The 20170-nt window shown below is 54.1% G+C and overlaps 1 protein-coding gene across 1 annotated transcript in view; it reads right to left on the bottom strand.

Annotated features, from left to right (window-relative positions):
• Positions 1 to 20170, bottom strand: part of MEI1 (meiotic double-stranded break formation protein 1) — an 88769-nt gene that overhangs the window by 24325 nt on the left and 44274 nt on the right. The window contains exons 21-24 of the mRNA XM_078861864.1: positions 12808 to 13251; positions 10095 to 10242; positions 5969 to 6073; positions 4417 to 4545 (exon numbers count right to left, since the gene is read on the bottom strand). Of these exons, the coding sequence (XP_078717990.1) occupies positions 4417 to 4545; positions 5969 to 6073; positions 10095 to 10242; positions 12808 to 13251 (826 nt within the window). The remainder of the gene's footprint in view (positions 1 to 4416; positions 4546 to 5968; positions 6074 to 10094; positions 10243 to 12807; positions 13252 to 20170) is intronic.

The raw sequence follows: 20170 nt of genomic DNA, 5'->3' as shown, positions 1-20170 counted from the left end.
TGAGCTTATATTGAAGTCATGTGCTTGTATTAGAAGTTTCCCTTCTCCGTTGACCCACCGGTGTCAAGTAAATATGTGATGCTTACAGATATGTGATTATATATGGTGTGCTTATATCCAGACAGCTGACCCCCGTACATGACTGGTCATACCCCTTACTCCCAAAACCAATTGTGATTGGCTGCCGACACATCACCACTAGGCACATCGCAACCCATCGACTTGTCGTTTCAAATTTCCCTCTCGCGCTCGCAGCACGCGCACCGCATCGATCTGCGCGAATTGCACGCAGGTGATATTTTGAGCGATGCAGTTGGGCTAGCGGTACGAATCATCTTCTTCGTCGCGTCTCCTGTCCAACCTACACGCGTCTTTCCACAATATTCTGCACAGGCCCACCGCTTCCGATGTTGGCATTGCCAAATCTTGAGGAGTGCATTGTGGGTGCTGCAGGGCATCTCGGGAGATGATTCACGGTTTGCTTCTCCTGACTAGCACTTCGTTCGGTACGAAACAAAACTAACCGAGAAGACAAGAAAAACCAACACGAATGACGACAACCCCCAACAAGCGATACAAATGAGACTGTTGAAAAAACGAGACAAACGTGTTTTCCATAACAGGTGTTTTGGGTTAGATTGCGTAAAGCCACCACCTGGCACAGCCAAGTTAGTAAGGGTTGTCACATAAACAGAAAATGCCAATTCGTTACTAGTGCAGCACACCGGTGTGTTGGAGAGCAAAGTCACAACTGTAAATGTTGTACTAGTAACAAATTGGCATGTTCTGTTTACGTGACAAATCTTACTAATTGGCTGTGTCGGGCGGTGGTGAGTTTAACAACACATTTATATATTTACGCGATCTAACCCAAAATAATCTGTGTTATGGTTGATATTGGTCGCGAAAGCCTACGTGTTGAACTGACTAACGTATTTATCTTACAACTATTTTTTTTTTTACCAAATCACGACCGTGAACCGTGACAAATGATCACGTCGACGGGGCACAGAGAGGGATACGGGGCCACGCACAAAGACAAAGATCCCCCGTATAGCCTTTAACAGACTGTTGAAGCAAGTGCTGTTAGCGAGCACCTATAAAGGCCAGCACAGCACACGAGGGGATGGGTGGCCAGCACCACGCCCGACCGCCTTTGTCTCCCTAGTGGCGATGTTTACGCACCGCACCAGGTACTCATTTGAGGCTGAGTTGACCAAGGGGAGGCCCAGGACCGGTTCAGATAATCACCACTGGTTTTAGCCGTGAGCGGAAATCGAACACGCCTCGCCGGGTTCGTAGCGCAGCGCACTAACCGCTACACCACCGCTCCCCAACGCGCACACGCGCGCATGGAAATCTGTGAAAGTTGGGTTAAAATTATTATGCCAGGTCATCGCCCTCGCACTCAAATTGCCACACGTGAGGAGGGCCCATGTGGACAGGGGTTTAAATAATTCATTTGCGGTAAATGCGCACCTGCATAAAAAATATATTACAGCGCGTCTCGATCAATCACGCGAGGGTTCTCAAAAGCGTGTTGTGGGCTGGTAAACGCACACACGTCCATTATGGAAATTGGACTAAATTACTTTCCTTAATCCACCGGCTGTCCGCCTGTAATTTCCACCCACCTCTGAGAGGCGGAAAAAAAAAATAGAAAAAAAAATCTTGCGCAGTTTATCGGCCCTGCAGCGAGCGTAATGAAATGACTCCTAATTACAGCCGGCAAATTACGGCGATTAGCTGTTACTGCCAAAATAATTAATTCGGCGTACCCATCTCCGGAGCCGACGGAAAAAGCCAGCGCGGGGAAGAAAGCAATGGCGGCGAGGAAGCGCGCGAGAGCGGGGAGAAGCGCGGGGGGCCCACGTCGCTTCACATTTACGAGGCCATGGTCCTCTCAGTTATTTATAAGAGATACTCGAGCCGAGAGTGGAACACGCGAGATGGAAACGGCTTGTTTCGCTGGGGCGCCCCGGCGGAATCGGCGCACGAAGCTGCGGTTAACGTGGATTATCCATACGTGTATAGATATATGTAGATATATATTTACAATAGTGACTTGACGGTAAACACAGCTCGGTAACTTGGAAGGCACGAAAACTTAATGCATGAAGATGGCTGCTGATCCCGTGTTCAAAGACCCGACGCTATGCCGTACATTTTTTTTTAGATCGTCGCAGCCCTGCAAAATAATGAGGCTGGGTTAAGTCTGAGAGTTGACGCAGGGCCCGTTAGCGCACTCGCTGACCTTCCAGTAGGGTCGTTTGTTTAAAATGAACGAGGGAGAGAGCGATAGCGCTCGGCACATTCGTCATCAACGCCGCCGAATGACAGAGAAAATACAGGGCGGCCCAAAAGTGCGTTTACCGGGCCACAATACAGATGGTGCTTGTTTTAGATATTTCAGGCAATGGACCTTCTTCGGAGCTGGGTCCCGAGATTAAACATCTGCCGAGCCCTTTGTGCCTCCGCAGTAATAGATGGTGATCCCCATCGATCATCATCATCACCATCGGCCAGGGTAGATCCACCGCTGGGTGCAGGCCTCTCCAAGCCGCCACCGCCACCTCTCGCGATGTAACAATCCGCCTAGCACCTGCACACGCAAGCCGATTTCATCGCTCCATCTCCCCCTCCTGGATGCGTTCCATTTTTTTGGGTTTCCGCTTTGTCACCATTCTCGACCGCCGGCCATCGCCATCCCTTCCAGTGACGAGTCCTGCCCTTGCCCACACGTTTCTTAGAAGAGTGCATCGTGCCTTAACCTGCGGACGCTCCATAATCCACGTGGCTAGCTCTGTCTCCAGCCTGATGTGATCCTACCTTCTCCGTAAGCTGCCTCGAGCCTGAGCATCTCTCTGCTCACGTCCGTCCGCAATGTAATAATAATAATTTGTATTTGATCGAGTGCCCTTTACTCCAGGGCGTCTCAGAGGGCTTCGCATGCGATACGCAAGATGCATCACGTGTCATCTCAACACATTTGAAAGGGCACCCCAAGTGGCAGCTATCCCCGTGTGGCACGGGGTGATTCAGCACATGGCCTGCAGGCAGGCGATACGTCTGCCAGGTGGGGGAGATTTCATTCTATTCTTGCGTGTCGCAGCAATAAGTTCAGGAGCCAATGCCCGAGGTCTGCCCCTGGCCACGAGAGGGCTTCGGTGGAAAGTTGGTGTGGTTTTGCTACTCCCCTGTTGAAGAAGAGAAGACTAAAGCGGTTTACTATGAGGTCCATAGCTTGGGTTACACGGCCACAACCGTGCTGTTGCTTGTCTTTAATTTTCAATTGATTCCATTTCGGAGTGTAGGATTGCTATGAGGTCCAACCAAGGGGACCCCCATGGGTAGCTGTCCCTGTGCGGCACAAGGTGACTCGCCACCTTGCCTGCGAGTGGGCGTTAGTCTGCCAGTAGGAGGCGATGATTGCCGCTGTGCGCGTAATCACAAATAGCAAAAGAGGTCTCGCGTTGTAATCACGGGGCGACGTCTCTCTAAACCCGTCGGGGTTCTACCACCCCATCCCCCCTCCCCTATCGCCACCCCCCGCCCCCTGCCCCCCCACCCCGTAGTTATGTGACCAGCATCCGTGCCGCGTTGAAGGGAGGAGCCACCATCGCGGAAAGTAGCATTATTTCCCTCTTCTCTCGACGCACGCACGCACGCACGCAAGCGCGCGCTCGCAAAGTTAAATTCACACCCCGTTTGTATTACCTCCCAATAAAAAAAAACGCAGGAGCCAAGAGAACGACGTTAATTTCCGACGCGTACAAAAAAAACATTTAGCTAACGATTTAAGCCACCGTTAAAAGTGTAATGGGAACTTGGGAGGAGTTTCCCGGTGAATTAACAAAATATACAAATAATGTAAACCATTACGATCGCTCCAATAATTACAGCTGCTCCACGGCGAGCGGGTTGAGCGAGCGCCCCGGCTGGAAACGCCGCTAATTAAGGCGGAGATCGTCAACGGTGCCTCTTAGCTCAGCGGGCGGTGAGGTGGATGAGGAGGGAGTGGTGGGGCGGGGAGGAGAGAGGAAGTTAAGGGTGGGAGAGGAAGGCAAGGGTATTAATGGAGGTGACGATGGTGATGGTGGTAAGGTGGGTGAGGGCAGTGGGGGGGGGAGAGATGGAATAAGGAGGGTGAGGGAGTGAGGGGCATGGCGATGGATGTGATGGCAGTGACGGTGGTGAGGCTGAAGTGTAGTGGAGATGTATCGTGACAATGGAATGGGTGATGAGATTGGCTGAAAATGGTTGGCAATTGTGGTGAGATATGGTAAGGGCTGTGATTTGAACGACGGTGATGAGGGCGGTGAGGATGGCGTGGTTCCCAGGCGTCGGTCCGCGCCCTCGGTGCTGTGGAGATGGAGTGCGGCCGGCAAGGGCGGTGAGCGCGTGCGCCAGTCTCACCGCGGCTGTCCCCCGAGTTGCGGCCCCAGCCGGCCCCCGCTCCCTGGCCCAGGCTCGCGTACACGAAGGAGAACGCCGGCAGCAGCACCGGCGCCTTCGCGCTCTTTACTCGATCCACCACCCGGAACACTGCTCGCCACGCAACGCACACCGCACCGCTCACCACCCCGCACGGCTCACCGCACCGCACGGCTCAGCACACCACTCACCCTACCAGTGCTCACCACACCACTCACCACACCGCACCGCTCACCCTACCACACTGCTCACCACACAACGCACACCGCACCGCTCACCACCCCGCACGGCTCGCCACACCGCATGGCTCACCACACCACTCACCCTACCACACTGCTCACTACACCACTCACCACACCGCTCACCCTACCACACTGCTCACCACACAACGCACACCGCACCACTCACCACGCTGCACGGCTCACCGCAACACACGTCTCACTACACCACTCACCCTACCACACTGCTCACCACGCAATGCACACCGCTTGGCTCACCACTGCCAAATCTCACTACACCGCTCACCACGCCACACTGCTCACCATACCGCACTGCTCGCCACACAACGCCCACCGCACGGGCTCACCGCACGGCTCACCACACCGCACGGCTCACCACACCGCACTGCTTGCCTCACACCGCAATTCCCACCACACTGCACACCGCACGGATCGCCACCCCGCGCAGCTCACATCACCGCACCCCCCACCGCACGCCGTACTTTGCACATCAACCGCACACCGCATCACATCGGGGGCACTCCAGTGAAAAATATATTACAGCTCTGAAAACTACTACTGCAGCCAATCAAAATTGGTTTTGGGGCTCAGGGAGCACAGTAATGGGAGTGTGAAATAACCATAGATAGTTAAGTGGAACCCATTCATCAAACTGCTGAGGGTTAGAGTTGAACCCTTGCAACAACCCTGACCACCAGCATCCGGCACCAGTAAAGAGCATCAATTCCGGCCACCAACACCAGCCACCAACTCTGGCCACCACAGCACCGGCTACCAATGCCGGCCACCAACGCAGGCTACCAATGCCGGCCAGCAACATTGGCCACCAATGCCGGCCACCAACGCAGGCTACCAATGCCGGCCAGCAACATTGGCCACCAATGCCGGCCACCAACGCAGGCTACCAATGCCGGCCAGCAACATTGGCTACCAATGCCGGCCACCAACGCAAGGACACCAATGCCGGCTAGCAACATTGGCCGCCAATGCCGGCCACCAACGCAGGCTACCATTGCCGGCCAGCAACATTGGCTACCAATGCCGGCCACCAACGCAAGGACACCAATGCCGGCTAGCAACATTGGCCACCAATGCCGGCCACCAACGCAGGCTACCAATGCCGGCTAGCAACATTGGCCACCAATGCCGGCCACCAACGCAGGCCACCAATGCCGGCCACCAACGTCGGCCACCAACGCCGACCACCAACATTGGCCACCATGGAGAGATAGATAACTGAGAGTGCCCGCCAGCGGATCCGCCCTAACCGCAGGGAGCTGCACGCGGAGGCACACCGTGGTAGAGCAGCCGGAAGGAGACTTCCTCCGAGCTGTGATCCAGGGCGCCCTGTAGCTGCAGGTGGCAGAGAGCTCCGAGCATGAGGGGCAGGTTGCACACGTCTGTGACGGAGGGGAAAGGGGGGCGACGCACGCAGGGGCCAGACGTTCCGTTAGCGCGGCGTGAAAGGACACAGTTCCTCGAGCACACGGACGCGCTTTTTGGACACTTACCAACGAGCGTAACCATACGGTTTTGCTGCCATCAAACGCAAGGACAGATTCGTTAAATCAAGGGGGTGGCTTTTTTTTTACTCGGGCAAATAAGTAAAGCCTGTGACCGAATCACCCAGAATCCACCCAATCTCATCAGATCTCACGAGCCAAGCAGGGTTGAGCCTGGACAGCTGTGCTTGGATGGGTGACCGCCGTGCATAACAGGTTTCATAGGCGGCTGCAGGGACTACGTTGTTGGGGTCTCCTGCAGTGGCCCTGTGACATTTGTTTTGACGCAAGGCGGTAGCACCACTGGACCCTGTTTCCGAACGGGCAAAAAAAGGTGTTGAATTCGGGGGGCGGCAATGTCACTCGCACGGAAGCTGGGGCAAAAGTCTTGACATTGAAACAATCGACACGTGTTGGCGTTAATTTGTGACCGGTCCAAGTTAAAGTTTCGAAGAGGTTGCCCAAGCCCAAATCACCCTCACCGCTCCTAATCTCGTCGGATCTTGGAAGCTGGCCAGGGTTGAGGCAGGTTATCAGTTGGATGGGAGACTGCCTGGGAATACCACGGTGTAGTGGACTTGGTCTGTGAGGATAGTGTGTGTATATTTCCTCTGCGTTCCCCAGTTTCTTCCCACGCGAAGGCAAAACACTCACTGATGCCATTGGCCAAACATCCCAATAATGTGGCAGGACCCTCCTGATAACGAATCTTGAGACTCGGCATGGCTTTCCTGGACGCGATGATGATGATGATTAACATTCCACTAATTTACCTACGTGAATGCTTTAAAGAATAGACATATCACTGTGGCCTCAAAAAGAATATGCAAATAAGAGGCGACGTTTCGGGCAAAGGCCCCCCTTGTTCACAGCACAGAGAGACGGCCAGAGAGGTAGGCGGGTCCCACAACGAAGAAGATCATTTGGGGTGTGGGGGGGGGGTGTGGTGTGGAGGGAGGGCCGCAAAGAGAAAGCGATGGATTGAATCAGCGGGAGAGAAGCAGCCGGTGGCACAGGTCGGTGACCCTTGCACTCTTCCTCTGCCCCCCAGGTTGCCCTGAAGGAAGAGGGGGCAGGCAAATGTTATCGGGTCTCGTTAACCAGTTTACGTCCGATTCCCCACGGCTCAGAGATGCCAGACTGATTTATGGAGCGCCCCAAATGCACGCGCGTCTCAGGACCCTCGCCTCGCGATACGGCAGAAAACTGCCAATTCGAAGAGTTTGAAGAGGGCTTTTTTTGTACGTTAGAGCACAGAATTATGGGTAGAATTGTACAGGCCAGAGAGGAGATTGAGATGGCGCTGCGGCGCAAGTTGTGTGCCGAATGAAGATGCCTGGAGGGTCAACGATGCAATTTACAATGCAGCAATGTTGAGTTGTCGACAGCGTCCAGGGTTGTTGGAGCAGGGAGTATGCGGCGGGGAGACGCGTGATATAAGCGGGGAGTAGGGTGAGATGAGAGGGGAGAGGTAGGAGAGTGTGTGGAGGGGAGTAGAGTGAGATGACAGGGGAGAGGTAGGGGAGAGCGTGGAGAGGAGCAGAGTGAGATGAGAGGGGAGAGGAAGGAGAGTGCGTGGAGGGGAGCGGAGTGAGATGAGAGGGGAGAGGTAGGAGAGTGCGTGGAGGGGAGTAGAGTGAGATGAGAGGTAGGAGAGTGCGTGGAGGAGAGTAGAGTGAGATGACAGGTGAGAGGTAGGAGAGTGCGTGGAGGGGAGTAGAGTGAGATAAGAGTGGAGAGGTAGGAGAATGCGTGGAGGGGAGTAGAGTGAGATTAGAGAGGTAGGAGAGTGCGTGGAGGGAAGTAGAGTGAGATGACAGGGGAGAGGTAGGAGAGTGCGTGGAGGGGAGTAGAGTGAGATGAGAGGGGAGAGATAGGAGAGTGGGTGGAGGGGAGTAGAGTGAGATGAGAGGGGGGAGGTAGGAGAGTGCGTGGAGGGGAGTAGAGTGAGATGAGAGGTAGGAGAGTGCGTGGAGGAGAGTAGAGTGAGATGACAGGTGAGAGGTAGGAGAGTGCGTGGAGGGGAGTAGAGTGAGATAAGAGTGGAGAGGTAGGAGAATGCGTGGAGGGGAGTAGAGTGAGATTAGAGAGGTAGGAGAGTGCGTGGAGGGAAGTAGAGTGAGATGACAGGGGAGAGGTAGGAGAGTGCGTGGAGGGGAGTAGAGTGAGATGAGAGGGGAGAGATAGGAGAGTGGGTGGAGGGGAGTAGAGTGAGATGAGAGGGGGGAGGTAGGAGAGTGCGTGGAGGGGAGTAGAGTGAGATGAGAGGTAGGAGAGTGCGTGGAGGGGAGTAGAGTGAGATAAGAGTGGAGAGGTAGGAGAATGCATGGACGGAAGTAGAGTGAGATGACAGGGGAGAGGTAGGAGAGTGCGTGGAGGGGAGTAGAGTGAGATGAGAGGGGGGAGGTAGGAGAGTGCGTGGAGGGGAGTAGAGTGAGATGAGAGGTAGGAGAGTGCGTGGAGGGGAGTGGAGTGAGATGAGAAAGGCGAGGCAACAGGAGGTTGGTGAGTCTTCCTTAATAAGTGATCACGCCGCGTCTCCATGCACGGCCATAATCAGTAAGTAGTCCTCTGCTCAAGCACGTGGTCGTGATGTAAGAGTTCCGTAAAACACTATTTGTGATGGCTGAACGCCACTCATTAGCAATGTTAATAGTATGTTTTGAATATTAAAATTAACGAGTGCCCACGTTATGATTGTAAATGACTGACTGCAAGCATTGACAAAATAATTATCATTGTAGTATTATTATGGTTCGCAAATGAATTAATCTCCCTCATTCATTATGATCTGCGACTAAATGACAAAATAATAACAATTGACCGTAAGTAATTGCGCTACCTAGAGCTCGCCCCGGGAAAAAAAAAGAGCCAATGAATACCAATGGGCCTTCACGTCGTTAAGCAACAGTCACATAAATTAAATTAAATTATTATTGTCGCTAAAAGACCATCTGTGTCACATCACGCCCCTTAATTCGTCAAATTTGACAATTAGTGCCAATCAATGGCAATGTGCATTCAGACGTCCCCTCCCTGCCGCATCGGGGCTGGGTAGCCCCGTGGGCAGCTATTTCAGAGGGCGCCCACCACTTACCCGGGGAATGGGGGAGGGGGAGGTGGAGTGGGGGTAGAGGGAGGGTCGAGTGGGGATAGAGGGGGGGTGTGGTGGGGGTAGAGGGGGATGGAATGGGGGTAGAGGGGGGGTGGAGTGGGGGTAGAGGGGGTGGAGTGGGGGTAGAGGGGGCTATTCCACCCCCCACTCCCCCCCCCAACCAAAATACCCTTGCCCCCAACATTTTTTAAAAAGCCGTCTGATGGCCGCCGCAGACCGTTTATGCAAATTATCGTTTATGCAAATGTTCGTTAATGCAAGCAAAGGCAGACTTTGTAAAAGTTATTTCCAACTTTGTTCTCTCGATGAGTGAGGCCCAGTGCCGCCGTGTAGCGGTGAGCAAACTGCAGCCCTCTGCTCAACCCTCCCCCCGTGTGGGTGCTGCCCATGATTCCGTGTCCACTGTTTCACGAGCAATGATGGGTGAGCGTTGAGAGCGGTGAGCCGTGGGTGGTGGTGAGCACTGAACGGTTAGGCGGCACGCGGTAGGCGTTGAAACGGTGTGAGAAGTGAGCGGTGAGCAACTCAGCCGTTTATACACATCCGGAATGTTTTTTTGGTTGAAACGATTCGCAGTATGTAACCGAGGTGGAAAGACAACAACTATGTCCGTCCGTCTGTCCGCGGAGGGGAGAGGGGGGGGCGAAGAAAACTCTCGGAGACGGCGGACGGTGATCGTCGACGCTCGCGGCTCTGCGTTCGTTGCTTCGCGAGCGGCGGTGGGAGCGGCGAGCTCTGGGAGGCGAGCTGCGGGTGGTGAGCGAGCGAGCGAGCGTGCATGCGTGCGAGCGAGCGAGCGACCACCTCCATGCGCGGCTCGCTGCAGGACGTCGGGGAGCGAGGAGCACAGCAGCAGCAGCGTGGGCGAGCGGCACGCTGCGGCGCACGCCCACCGCCGCGTGAGGCTCAGGGCTCTCTCCGCCTCGCCGCGCTCACCGTTGCACACCAGCTTCTGCGACCGCACACACACGCGCGCACAGACGCACACACGCACGCGCGTTAGAAACGAAGAGTCCCCGTGTCGTCTCTCGCAGGCCGTTGGGGCAAGTGCCGTCAGCGAGCGCCTGTGAAGGCCGAACACGGCGCACGAGAGGGGGGTGTGGGCAGGACAGTGTGCGGCCAGGCACTCTGAGTCGACCTAGAGGAAGCCCAGGCACAAATAATAGATAATCGCAACTCATGTTAACCATGGTCAGGAATCGAACCCAGATGGTCGGGTTCATGGTGCGGCGTGAAAACCACTACACCAAATATCCCCCGTATAGCCTGAACAGACTGTTGGGGCAAGTGCTGTTAGCGAGCACCTATGAAGGCCGGCACGGCACACGAGGGGGTGGGTGGCCAGCACCATGCCTGGCTGCCACCGTCTCCCTAGTGGTGATATTTACACACCGCACCAGGTACCCATTTGAGGCTGAGTCGAAATAGGGGAGGCCCAGGATCGGTTCAGATAATCGTCACTGCTGTTGGCCACGAGCAGGAATCTAACTCAGGTCGCTGGGTTCGTAGCGAAGCGCCCTAACCGAGACAAAGCTGAAGCTTTTTCGGGCGCTTGATGCAAAGGTTCACGATTCAAATCCAACGGCCACTCTTATCATTACTACGGGTGTAATGACCTCCATAAATAATAATACTAAGCGCCGTCTGCTTCACAGTGGACATCAAACATTCCCTGACGTCATTCGAAAGAACATCCCAACAGGCATCGGCGTCCAAATTAGCCTAATTGAATCATACTGGCCAATCACCAATCAAGACTAACGCCCCCACGTCCCTCTTGAGTTCTTACCTGGTTAAAGAATCAAGACTTCACACGCACGCACACGTGTATATTTAGGTCAATGCACGGTTGCTGCTGCAGCACGTTGTGGAAGACCAAGGGCACGCAAAATCCAACCGCCTTTGTCTCTCCATTAGCTGTAGCCAAGGCCGACACGGCCCGAGACAGCACTGGCGTCTGACCAGCCGGGCTTCAGGACACCCATTGCCGTCAATGTCGCTCACGGTCAGGGATTGATAACACACGTAAACCATCACACGTAAACCATCACACACGTAAACCATCACAGGTAAACCATCACAGGTAAACCATCACACGTAAACCATCACAGGTAAACCATCACACGTAAACCATCACACGTAAACCATCACACGTAAACCATCACACGTAAACCATCACACGTAAACCATCACACGAACTCCGGTCATCCTCGCAGCGGCTTTTGGCTAGCCATCGAACAGAGACGGTCACTGCATCACACGCTTTCGGATGCGATTCTGCAGCCGTCTGGAACGCTCTTCCTTCCCATAACAAAAGGCCACTGGAGCTATGCACTTTTAAGTAATCTCGATTGAACATTCCTTTCTTTAAAACTGCCTTTCGTGTTAAGTTTTCTGTCCTTCCCACATACCTCCGATAAGCACGGCTGGCGATGTACGGTGCGTAAAAAGGTTCAACATACATACGGAGAGACACACGAACGTGGCGCCGTGTGATCCCCGCCCAACGCTCGCTCCCGTGGCTGCAACGTGAGCACCACTGGCAAGCAGCGCTTGCAGCGAACGACAACCAGCGAGCGATCGACAAATCAAGGCGCGGGCAAGGGCCGCGGGGTCACCCGCGTGCAACAAGTGAATCGATCAGGGACGCTCGACGACGTGTGATTCATGGCACCTGTCCTGCCCGTGTGTCTCTGCGTTTGTGTGCAACTGTGTGTGTGTGTGTGCGCGTGCCTGCGCCTGTGTGTGCGTAAGGTTTGGTGTGCGGTGGTCTAGCGGTCAGCGCGTGTGCGCTACGAACCTGGCGACCAGAGTTCGATTCACGCTTACGGCCAACATCGGTGACGATTATATCTGAACCATTTCCTGGGCCTCCCCTAGGTAAACTCGGCCTCAAATGACTATCTGGTGCGGTACGTAAACATTGCCACTCGGGAGACAAAGGCGGTCAGGCGTGGTGCTGGCCACCCACCCCCTCGTGTGCTGTGCAGGCCTTCATAGGTGCTCGATAACACCACTTGCCCCAACAGTCTTTTAAAGGCTATACGGGGGATCTTTATCTTTGTGTGTGTCTGTAGGGAACGATACTGCACGGTATTGGTTAGCGCTCTTTGCTACAAACCCGGCACCCGAGTTCAATTTCAGGCTCCAGCTAAGATCAGTGGCAAATATCAGAACTGGTTCTGGGCCTGCCCTAAATCAGCTCAGCCTAAAATGAGTTACTGATACGGTCAGAAAACACCGCAAAACTTGGGAGGCAAAAATATGGCAGAAATGCTCATCAACAGAGTTGCAGCAGCAGCAGCAGCAGCACATGCAGCAGCATCAAGGAACGGACCAAGAGGAGGTGGAAACAGAACAGAAAATGAGCAGAAGAGCAGAAGGGGATAGACGTTTTGGAGGCAGGAGCAATGCACTGATGTAGCAGCAGCACGAGCAACTGCTCGAGCAGACCGAGGGGATCGAACAATAACAAGACGGTTGACGAGCATCGACCAGGTGACGTCGCGTCACGCACCAGCAAGGCCCTGCCGGCGTGCAAACTCTTTTGCAACACCGCCAGCATCGCTGCCATGTGACTCCACTCGTCCATGGCCTCCGCCCCCGACAGGAACTCGATCCCTCTGTCAGTGCCGCCCTCCAGGATGGAGGAGCCGGAGTCGAGGATCATCGGGACGGCGGCAACGGCGGCGGAGGAGGACGAGGATGCGGCGGATGCCCTCGAGGTGACAGAAGCGACGGAGGCAGTGGAATCGGTCAATTCGGTGGAGGCGGTTGCGGCCTGGCGAGCGGCGAGGGTGGGACGCAGGCGGCCCAGCCACGACCGCAGCACCTGCGGCGCCAGCAGGGCGGCCAGATCCTCGTGGGCGAAGACGAAGCGCACGAACGACGGCCGGTGCGAGTACAGCTCAGCCGGGGAGTCGGCGGCACGCACCGCCCGCACCACGGGCGCCAGCCGATCCTGCGGGGCGGGCAACGGCGTTAACTGGCGGGCAGGTCGAGGCGGGGCGGTGAAGCGGGGCGGAGTGGTCGCACGTTTGCCGTTCGTTGCGGGCGACCCGTCGGCTCGAGCCCCATCGGTGTCAATTGTAACGTATGAAACTAAAACTATTTTAATTTGATCAGGTAAGGCCCACTGAGCTATGTAACTCTTTTTCAAAAGCGACGTGGCCACAAATGATAGCTCAACTAAGCGGCTTAACACGTGGAAATGTATCGCAGCCAAATACTCTTGAACACACGTTGCTTCTAAATGTGGAGGGAAAAATCGGAGGACTCGGAGAAACATCCACGCGACCACGGGGAGAACATGCAGACTCCAAATATACAGGCGTCAAGGCTGGGATACAACGCACGACCTCCTGCATGCCAGGCAAGGGAGTTAACATCTCGTCACCATATAGCACACCTATGCTCGCTTCGCCGTGGATGTTTCAAGATAGCGCGACGTCATTTGAATAGGAATGGGCCAAGTGGGCCAGGAGTCACGGCCTACATTTGCCATAGTTGATCAATGGCTCGTAAACAACTTAACTGCAAAGACACGCGGCAACATCGCCAACCCCTAACTCGCAGAATAAGGCCAACTTGGCTGGCCGATACTGCGCTCAGCTTGTGCCACACAGGGATAGCTGCCAATGGGGGTCCCCTGCTGCAGAGAACATCGGGATGTACTGCATGGGAAGCGCAGTATAATCGTTCAGCAGTGATGATGATGATGATGCGACAATAAATCACCCTTTGATAATGAATAACAATCCCCTTTTGTCAATTCGTCTTTTTCCACAACTTCATCCGAGCAGTGCGACCGTCACGAGCCGCGGAATGCATTCGGAACTCTCGCGCAACAGCTGCGGGCCCCTTCGCGTCAGAGAAGGGGCCCGCAGAAGAGGACATCACGGAGCCAACTCTGAGATCCCTTCGTGTGACCTCTGGCCCCACCCGTCCTGCCAACGAGGGTGGCGTAAATACATTGCTGGACTGGAAAAAAATTAACCCGTAAAAACAAAGTTTTCACTATAAATCCTTTATATGCGTGGCATCGGTTTTATTTTATTATTCATTTCTGTTTTTCTTGAGTAAGAGTTTCATTTTTATCACATTGGTATTTTAAATTAAATATGAAAAAAAAAAATTCCTAAAAAGTGGAAAATTTTGGAAAAACATTTTCACGAAAATAAATTGTCACGCACAACGAGTCTGTGTGCAAAATGTCAGCTCTGGGTTAAAAAACGACTGAAAGATTTGCACGGTCGTAAGCGCGCAAGCAAGCAAGCAAGTGAACTTAATATAAAGGATTTAAAAAGAAAACCACGCACTGCTTGCAGCATGGGACTACGCTCCTCTGTACTTTACAAGCGCGAGCGAATGTACGCGAGATTACCCAAACGTCACGGTAGAAAATGGCAGACACAGCATGCAAAACACTAATCCATTCGTTATCAAATTTGTAACATGCACAAATTTAACTTTAAATGACGTCCAGAGGTGCGGGAGAGTAATGCATTGAGATTCGGACAGAAGGGGACGGCACCAATGCCGACATGCGGCGGCGGTGAGAGAGGAGGGAGTGGAGCTGCAACAGGGCCTGTGTGTGAGTCTATGGGTCTCTGTGTGAGTCTATGGGTCTCTGTGTGAGTCTATGGGTCTCTATATGAGTCTATGGGTCTCTGTGTGAGTATATGGGCCTGTGCGTGAGTCTTTGGGTCTCTGCGTGAGTCTATGGATCTCTGCGTGAGTCTTTGGGTCTCTGTGTGATTATATGGGTCTCCGCGTGAGTCTATGGGTCTCTGTGTGAGTCTATGGGTCTCTGCGTGAGTCTATGGGTCTGTGCGTGAGTCATTGGGTCTCTGCGTGAGTCTATGTGTCTCTGTGTGAGTCTATGGGTCTCTGTGTGAGTCTATGGGTCTCTGTGTGAGTTTATCTGTCTCTGTGTGAGTCTATGGGTCTCTGTGTGAGTCTATGGGTCTCTGTGTGAGTCTATGGGTCTCTGTGTGAGCCTATGGGTCTCTGTGTGAGTCTATGGGTCTCTGTGTGAGTCTATGGGTCTCTGTGTGAGCCTATGGGTCTATGTGTGAGTCTATGGGTCTCTGTGTGAGTCTATGGGTCTCTGTGTGAGTCTATGGGCATTCGCCTACGGAGGGAGTGAACCCCAGGAAAGACACGCCGTGACAGAGAAGCGACGTTCGCCTGCTCGTCCCGGTCGAGAGACGGGGCCTGCCGAGGAGGAGGAGGCCACTCCACTGGGTGTGGGCAGTTAATTGGCCTGGGCGGATATGGGAAGAGTTGGATATGCGACTTGCTACCGCTTTAATGTGAAACTGGGTCTCGCCTACAAAAACAGGCGATCCCTAGCATCTCAGGGGGCCATTACCTGGACATAAAGGTCACGCGTTTATCTCCATCGGTAAACAATGCCAGGGAGACAGAAGTTTGTCCCACGCTCCGCCAACCGACGTAATTCACTCTTAATGCACCTCCGCTCCCCGCGCAAATCGTCCCCAACCGAGCGTAATGTGCGGATTTTGTGCCGTTAAGTTGAAGGTCGGGTGGCATTAATTTTAATTACTCTGGTCTGGTTCTTTTTTTGCATGCCTCCTCCACGTTATAATTATTCCCGTTGTTATTTTTGTCGCCGTGAATCCGAGAAGTGGCTCATCAATAACGAGGGACGGCGGGGGGTGGTGGGGGAGCAAGGTGAAGTAATTGCTCCATCCGTTAATTAGCGCGGACATTAAACATCCTCTGACGCTGCTTCCAATTTCGTCGCGTCCGCAGAAGGGATGGGAGCGATGGAATCGTGCGCAGGTGCCAAGCGGATTGTCACGTCGCAGAGGGCGGTTACCGCCGACGGCTTAGGGAGGCCTCCATCCAGCAGTCGATTGATCGCGGCTGATGATAACGACGATGCTTACAATGTGACAACAGGAGCCAAGGTTGACCACGCCGTGCTGGTGTCACGTGCGAGTGGTGGATCTCTCTTACCGTCAGGAGCTCTTTTAATCCGAGCGCTTATATTAGGAACAATGATGAAAGTGGAGCTGTGGTGCAGTGGTTATCGCACTGCGCTATGAACCTAAAAGGTTGAGTCGATTCCGGCCATAAGCGGCGAGTGACATCTGAACCAGTCCTGGGCCCCTTCTTCCGCCAACCCACACTGACCAGCATGGTGAAGTATGGTCAGACAACTCCAATGACCTCATATGACCTGGGAGGGCCTTCATACAACAGTGGATTGACAAAGGCCAAACGCCATTCAAGTTTCGGGTATATTTTGCTGAACCAGGAGAGAACTCAAGAGTCCATGATGAACCTAATTCACAAGAGTGACCTGGGGCATTTGTCTGACAGCAGGTGACGATTGTCTCGTCTACTGGACATCTTTGAGGGTCATCAGATTCCTCTGGTATAAATATAATGATTCTGATTGCCACGTATAACCCAAACTGAGTAATGTGCGGCGTAATTTCCTAATTTGTACGTATGCATGTTGAAGGACTTCTTTCACACCGTACGTCGCCAACCGTGCTAACCGGAGGCCCGGGGGAAGGACGACAAACTAAACACAAAAAGCAGTTCGAAAGAAGTGAGTTTTCGAACGTACATTACCGCAGTTCAACAGCTGGGGGGGGACTTTGAACGCCGACGCCGGCACACAATGGCCTACTCTTTCGAAAGACGCCAAGGGATCTTTAATGCCCGCTGAGATAACTAGGGCGGCCGGCGGATTCGAACCGCAAACCTCCACCACGAGAGGCGAACGCACTACCGCTGGGCCACGTCACCGAAAGATGCAGACACCTGCACGGGCAGGAGGATGACAAATCCACTTTCTGTACATCCATCTCTTGGGCCTTCTCACGAAACCATCAGGGGAGTTTGGGAGTTGTTTTTTTATAATCTGTTTTGTGATCCACCGACCCTCTTTGCCCGTAAAGGGCTGCATTACAGCCGTGGGCAAAACTGTGGCGAAACTGGCGCAGGGAAACATCTGACACGTGGAAGCTCATTACCCCAGAGAAAACATTCAATAATACATTCAATTTTACTGAGTCAGCCGAGTTGGATTATGAACGTCTTTACACCAGCGCCACCGCTGTGCGACAATCTACAATACATCACGCAGCCACACAATAATAATTACCATAAACTCCAAACTGTAAATGTTACATACACATGGCGACGACGTGCAGCGGGTTTACGCGCCGCGCAAGATTGCACCGTGCGCGCACAGCCCCGTAACCTTTTACACAACGCGCGAGTGAAGACTCACACGGCCCAAAAAAGGATGCCCGCGATATCACAACGATCGTCCGGGCTAGCGCCGTTGTGTATAACCGCGCGCGAGCGTGAAGCCGCACGACGCGTTGCGTAACCGTGCAAAAGGCGCGTGCATTATGCAAGGAGGGGGAAAGTTACATAACGCGGCTCCATTAGGGCCACCGTGTCGAGAGGGACGCCCGGTTAATGCCTGGAGGAGATCTCGCTGAGTCGGGGCATTTCTCACCAAAACGAGTGCCGGCAGGGGGGCGAGGGGCGGTGGGTGGGTGGTGGGGGGTTGGCACGCGGACGAGGCCGGGGCGCGTGGCTCGGCGGCGGTGATGACGACGGCAATAGCGACGAGCTACACCCGCGCCGCGGCCGGTCGGGTCCATCCAAAAATCAACCACAGCGAGATGTCCCTGCAGTCACGCGCATCCGGCACGCACGCCACGCGATGGTCCCAAAGCCACTCACGCAGAGTGACGCGCGCAAAAAAAGGCAAAGATTGAACTTGGGATGTCAGCCTCGTTGGGCAGTGCACTAGCCATTGCAAACAAACAAAAGACAAAGATCCCCCGTGTAGCCTTAAAAGACCGTTGGGGCAAGTGCAATTAGCGAGGACCTATGAAGGCCGGCACGCCACACGAGGGGGGTGGGTGGCCAGCACCACGCTCGACCGTCTTTGTCTCCCCGGTGGCGATGTTTACACACCGCACCGGGTACTCATTTGAGGCTGAGTCGATCGAGGGAAGGCCCAGGACCGGTTTAGATAATCGTCACCGAAATCGAAATCCGATGGCCAGGTTCGCAGCCAAGCGCGCTAACCGCGACACTACCGCTCCCCACACATGCGTGCTGTACATTACCGAATCCGACCACATGGCACTGCGAGTGGCCCGCAATCATAAGGTTGCGAGATCGGATCCCGGTTGGGGGGTCGACCCAGCCTATCGTCCCTGCGGGGTCTATAAAAAAGGTGACAGTGGTCATCCGATGGAAGAGTTCAGCCCTGCCATAAGATTGTAGAATTTCCACTTCTGGCTCAGGGCTGCATGTAGGCGAGCACCCCAGTTATGCTCATCTTGAGCAGGAACTGGCCTCGACGTCTTTGACTGAATACTTCTGCACGCACATAATCTCACGCACCTACACAATCTCACGCACGCACACAATCTCACTCACGCATGTACTTGCGTAAATAACATAGCACACAGGGTGATGAACAAGGCGCTAAAGAAGCCAACATGAATGGCAACAGTAACCATACCTGTATATATGTAGTGCCGTAGATGGGCCACACTTACCGGCAGTGGTGGACAGGGCCCATCTGCAGGTACCTCGGACCCCCAGGGGAGAGGCCACTGTGCCAGCCCAAGAGGGGGGGGGGCTGCTGGGAGCTCTAGGATCCTAGGCAGCTAAGCCCACGCAACGCCACCCCTCGATGGGCAAGGGGGGTAATAGGGCTGCTCCCCCGCCGATCGGGACCAGTCGCAGCTCAAGACCCAAGACCAGCCAGCTTAGGACCCTGGACCCCCTTGCCCCGCTTGTCCTTGTAAGGGCTGGGACGCTGTGCGGGCCAGTGGTGGGACTCTGGGACTCGCGGCTCGACGTCCTTGTAAGGGCGAGGTCCGAGGAAGCCAGAGTCTAGACCCGCACCTTGGCTGGGTCGGGTCAGGTAGCCTCCCCTAGGGTAATCGTAGCCGGAGGACCCGAGAGCGTAGCCAGTGTCAGGCACGCTAGGAGTAGGCTGTGTTCCTAGGCTGTGTTCCTAGGCTGTGTCCCTAGGCTGTAATAGTGTATAAGGACTGTTGAAGTGTTGTATTGTAATAAAGAAGTTACCTCTACAAGTGTCTCCAGAACCCATTACATATACAGCGGCGGCAGGGTAATGCAACCGCATCTCAAGGCGCTTTACATAAAGGTACGACGCCACTCGGGTAGGGAGCAGGTGTGGCGGAGGTGGCATAGCCAGGCCAGGAGGGAGTAGAGGGACAGCACACACTGCGGCACTGCCCGGCACGAAGCAACTGGGGCGGAACAACAACAACAACAACAATAACGACAATGGCGACAACATAGACGACGACGACAACGACGACAACGACGACAACGACGACGACAAGAACGACAACAACGACGACAACAACAATGACGACGGCAACAACAACGACTACAACGACGACAATGACGACAACAACGACAACAATGACAACAACGACAACAACAACGACGAGGGCAACAACAACGACAACGTCGACAACATCGACGACAACGACGACGGCAACAACAACAACGACAACAACGACAATAACAACGACGACAATAACAACGACGACAACAACGACGACAACAACGACGACGACGGCAACAACGATAACAACAACAACAACGATGAGCGGGACGGGCAGCCGGAGCAGCATCTACAAGTCTTCAGGTGACCGCTCACAATCACGGCCATTACGGTCATCATTTCTGGACCCTCCCGATTAGTGCGGTTGTCCACGTACGATGCAAAAGAAGTTCAACATACACCTGCATGGATATACATCAGCAAAACAAAACTGGCGTACAAGTTTGCGAAAACAACTGAATATGTTATCCTCCGAGTCGTTCCCCCG

The sequence above is a fragment of the Lampetra fluviatilis genome, chromosome 1 (genome assembly GCF_964198595.1).
Source record: "Lampetra fluviatilis chromosome 1, kcLamFluv1.1, whole genome shotgun sequence".
Taxonomy (NCBI): Eukaryota; Metazoa; Chordata; class Hyperoartia; order Petromyzontiformes; family Petromyzontidae; genus Lampetra; species Lampetra fluviatilis.
Note: the sequence above shows the minus strand (reverse complement) of the source record. Positions and strands in the feature narration are given on the sequence as shown.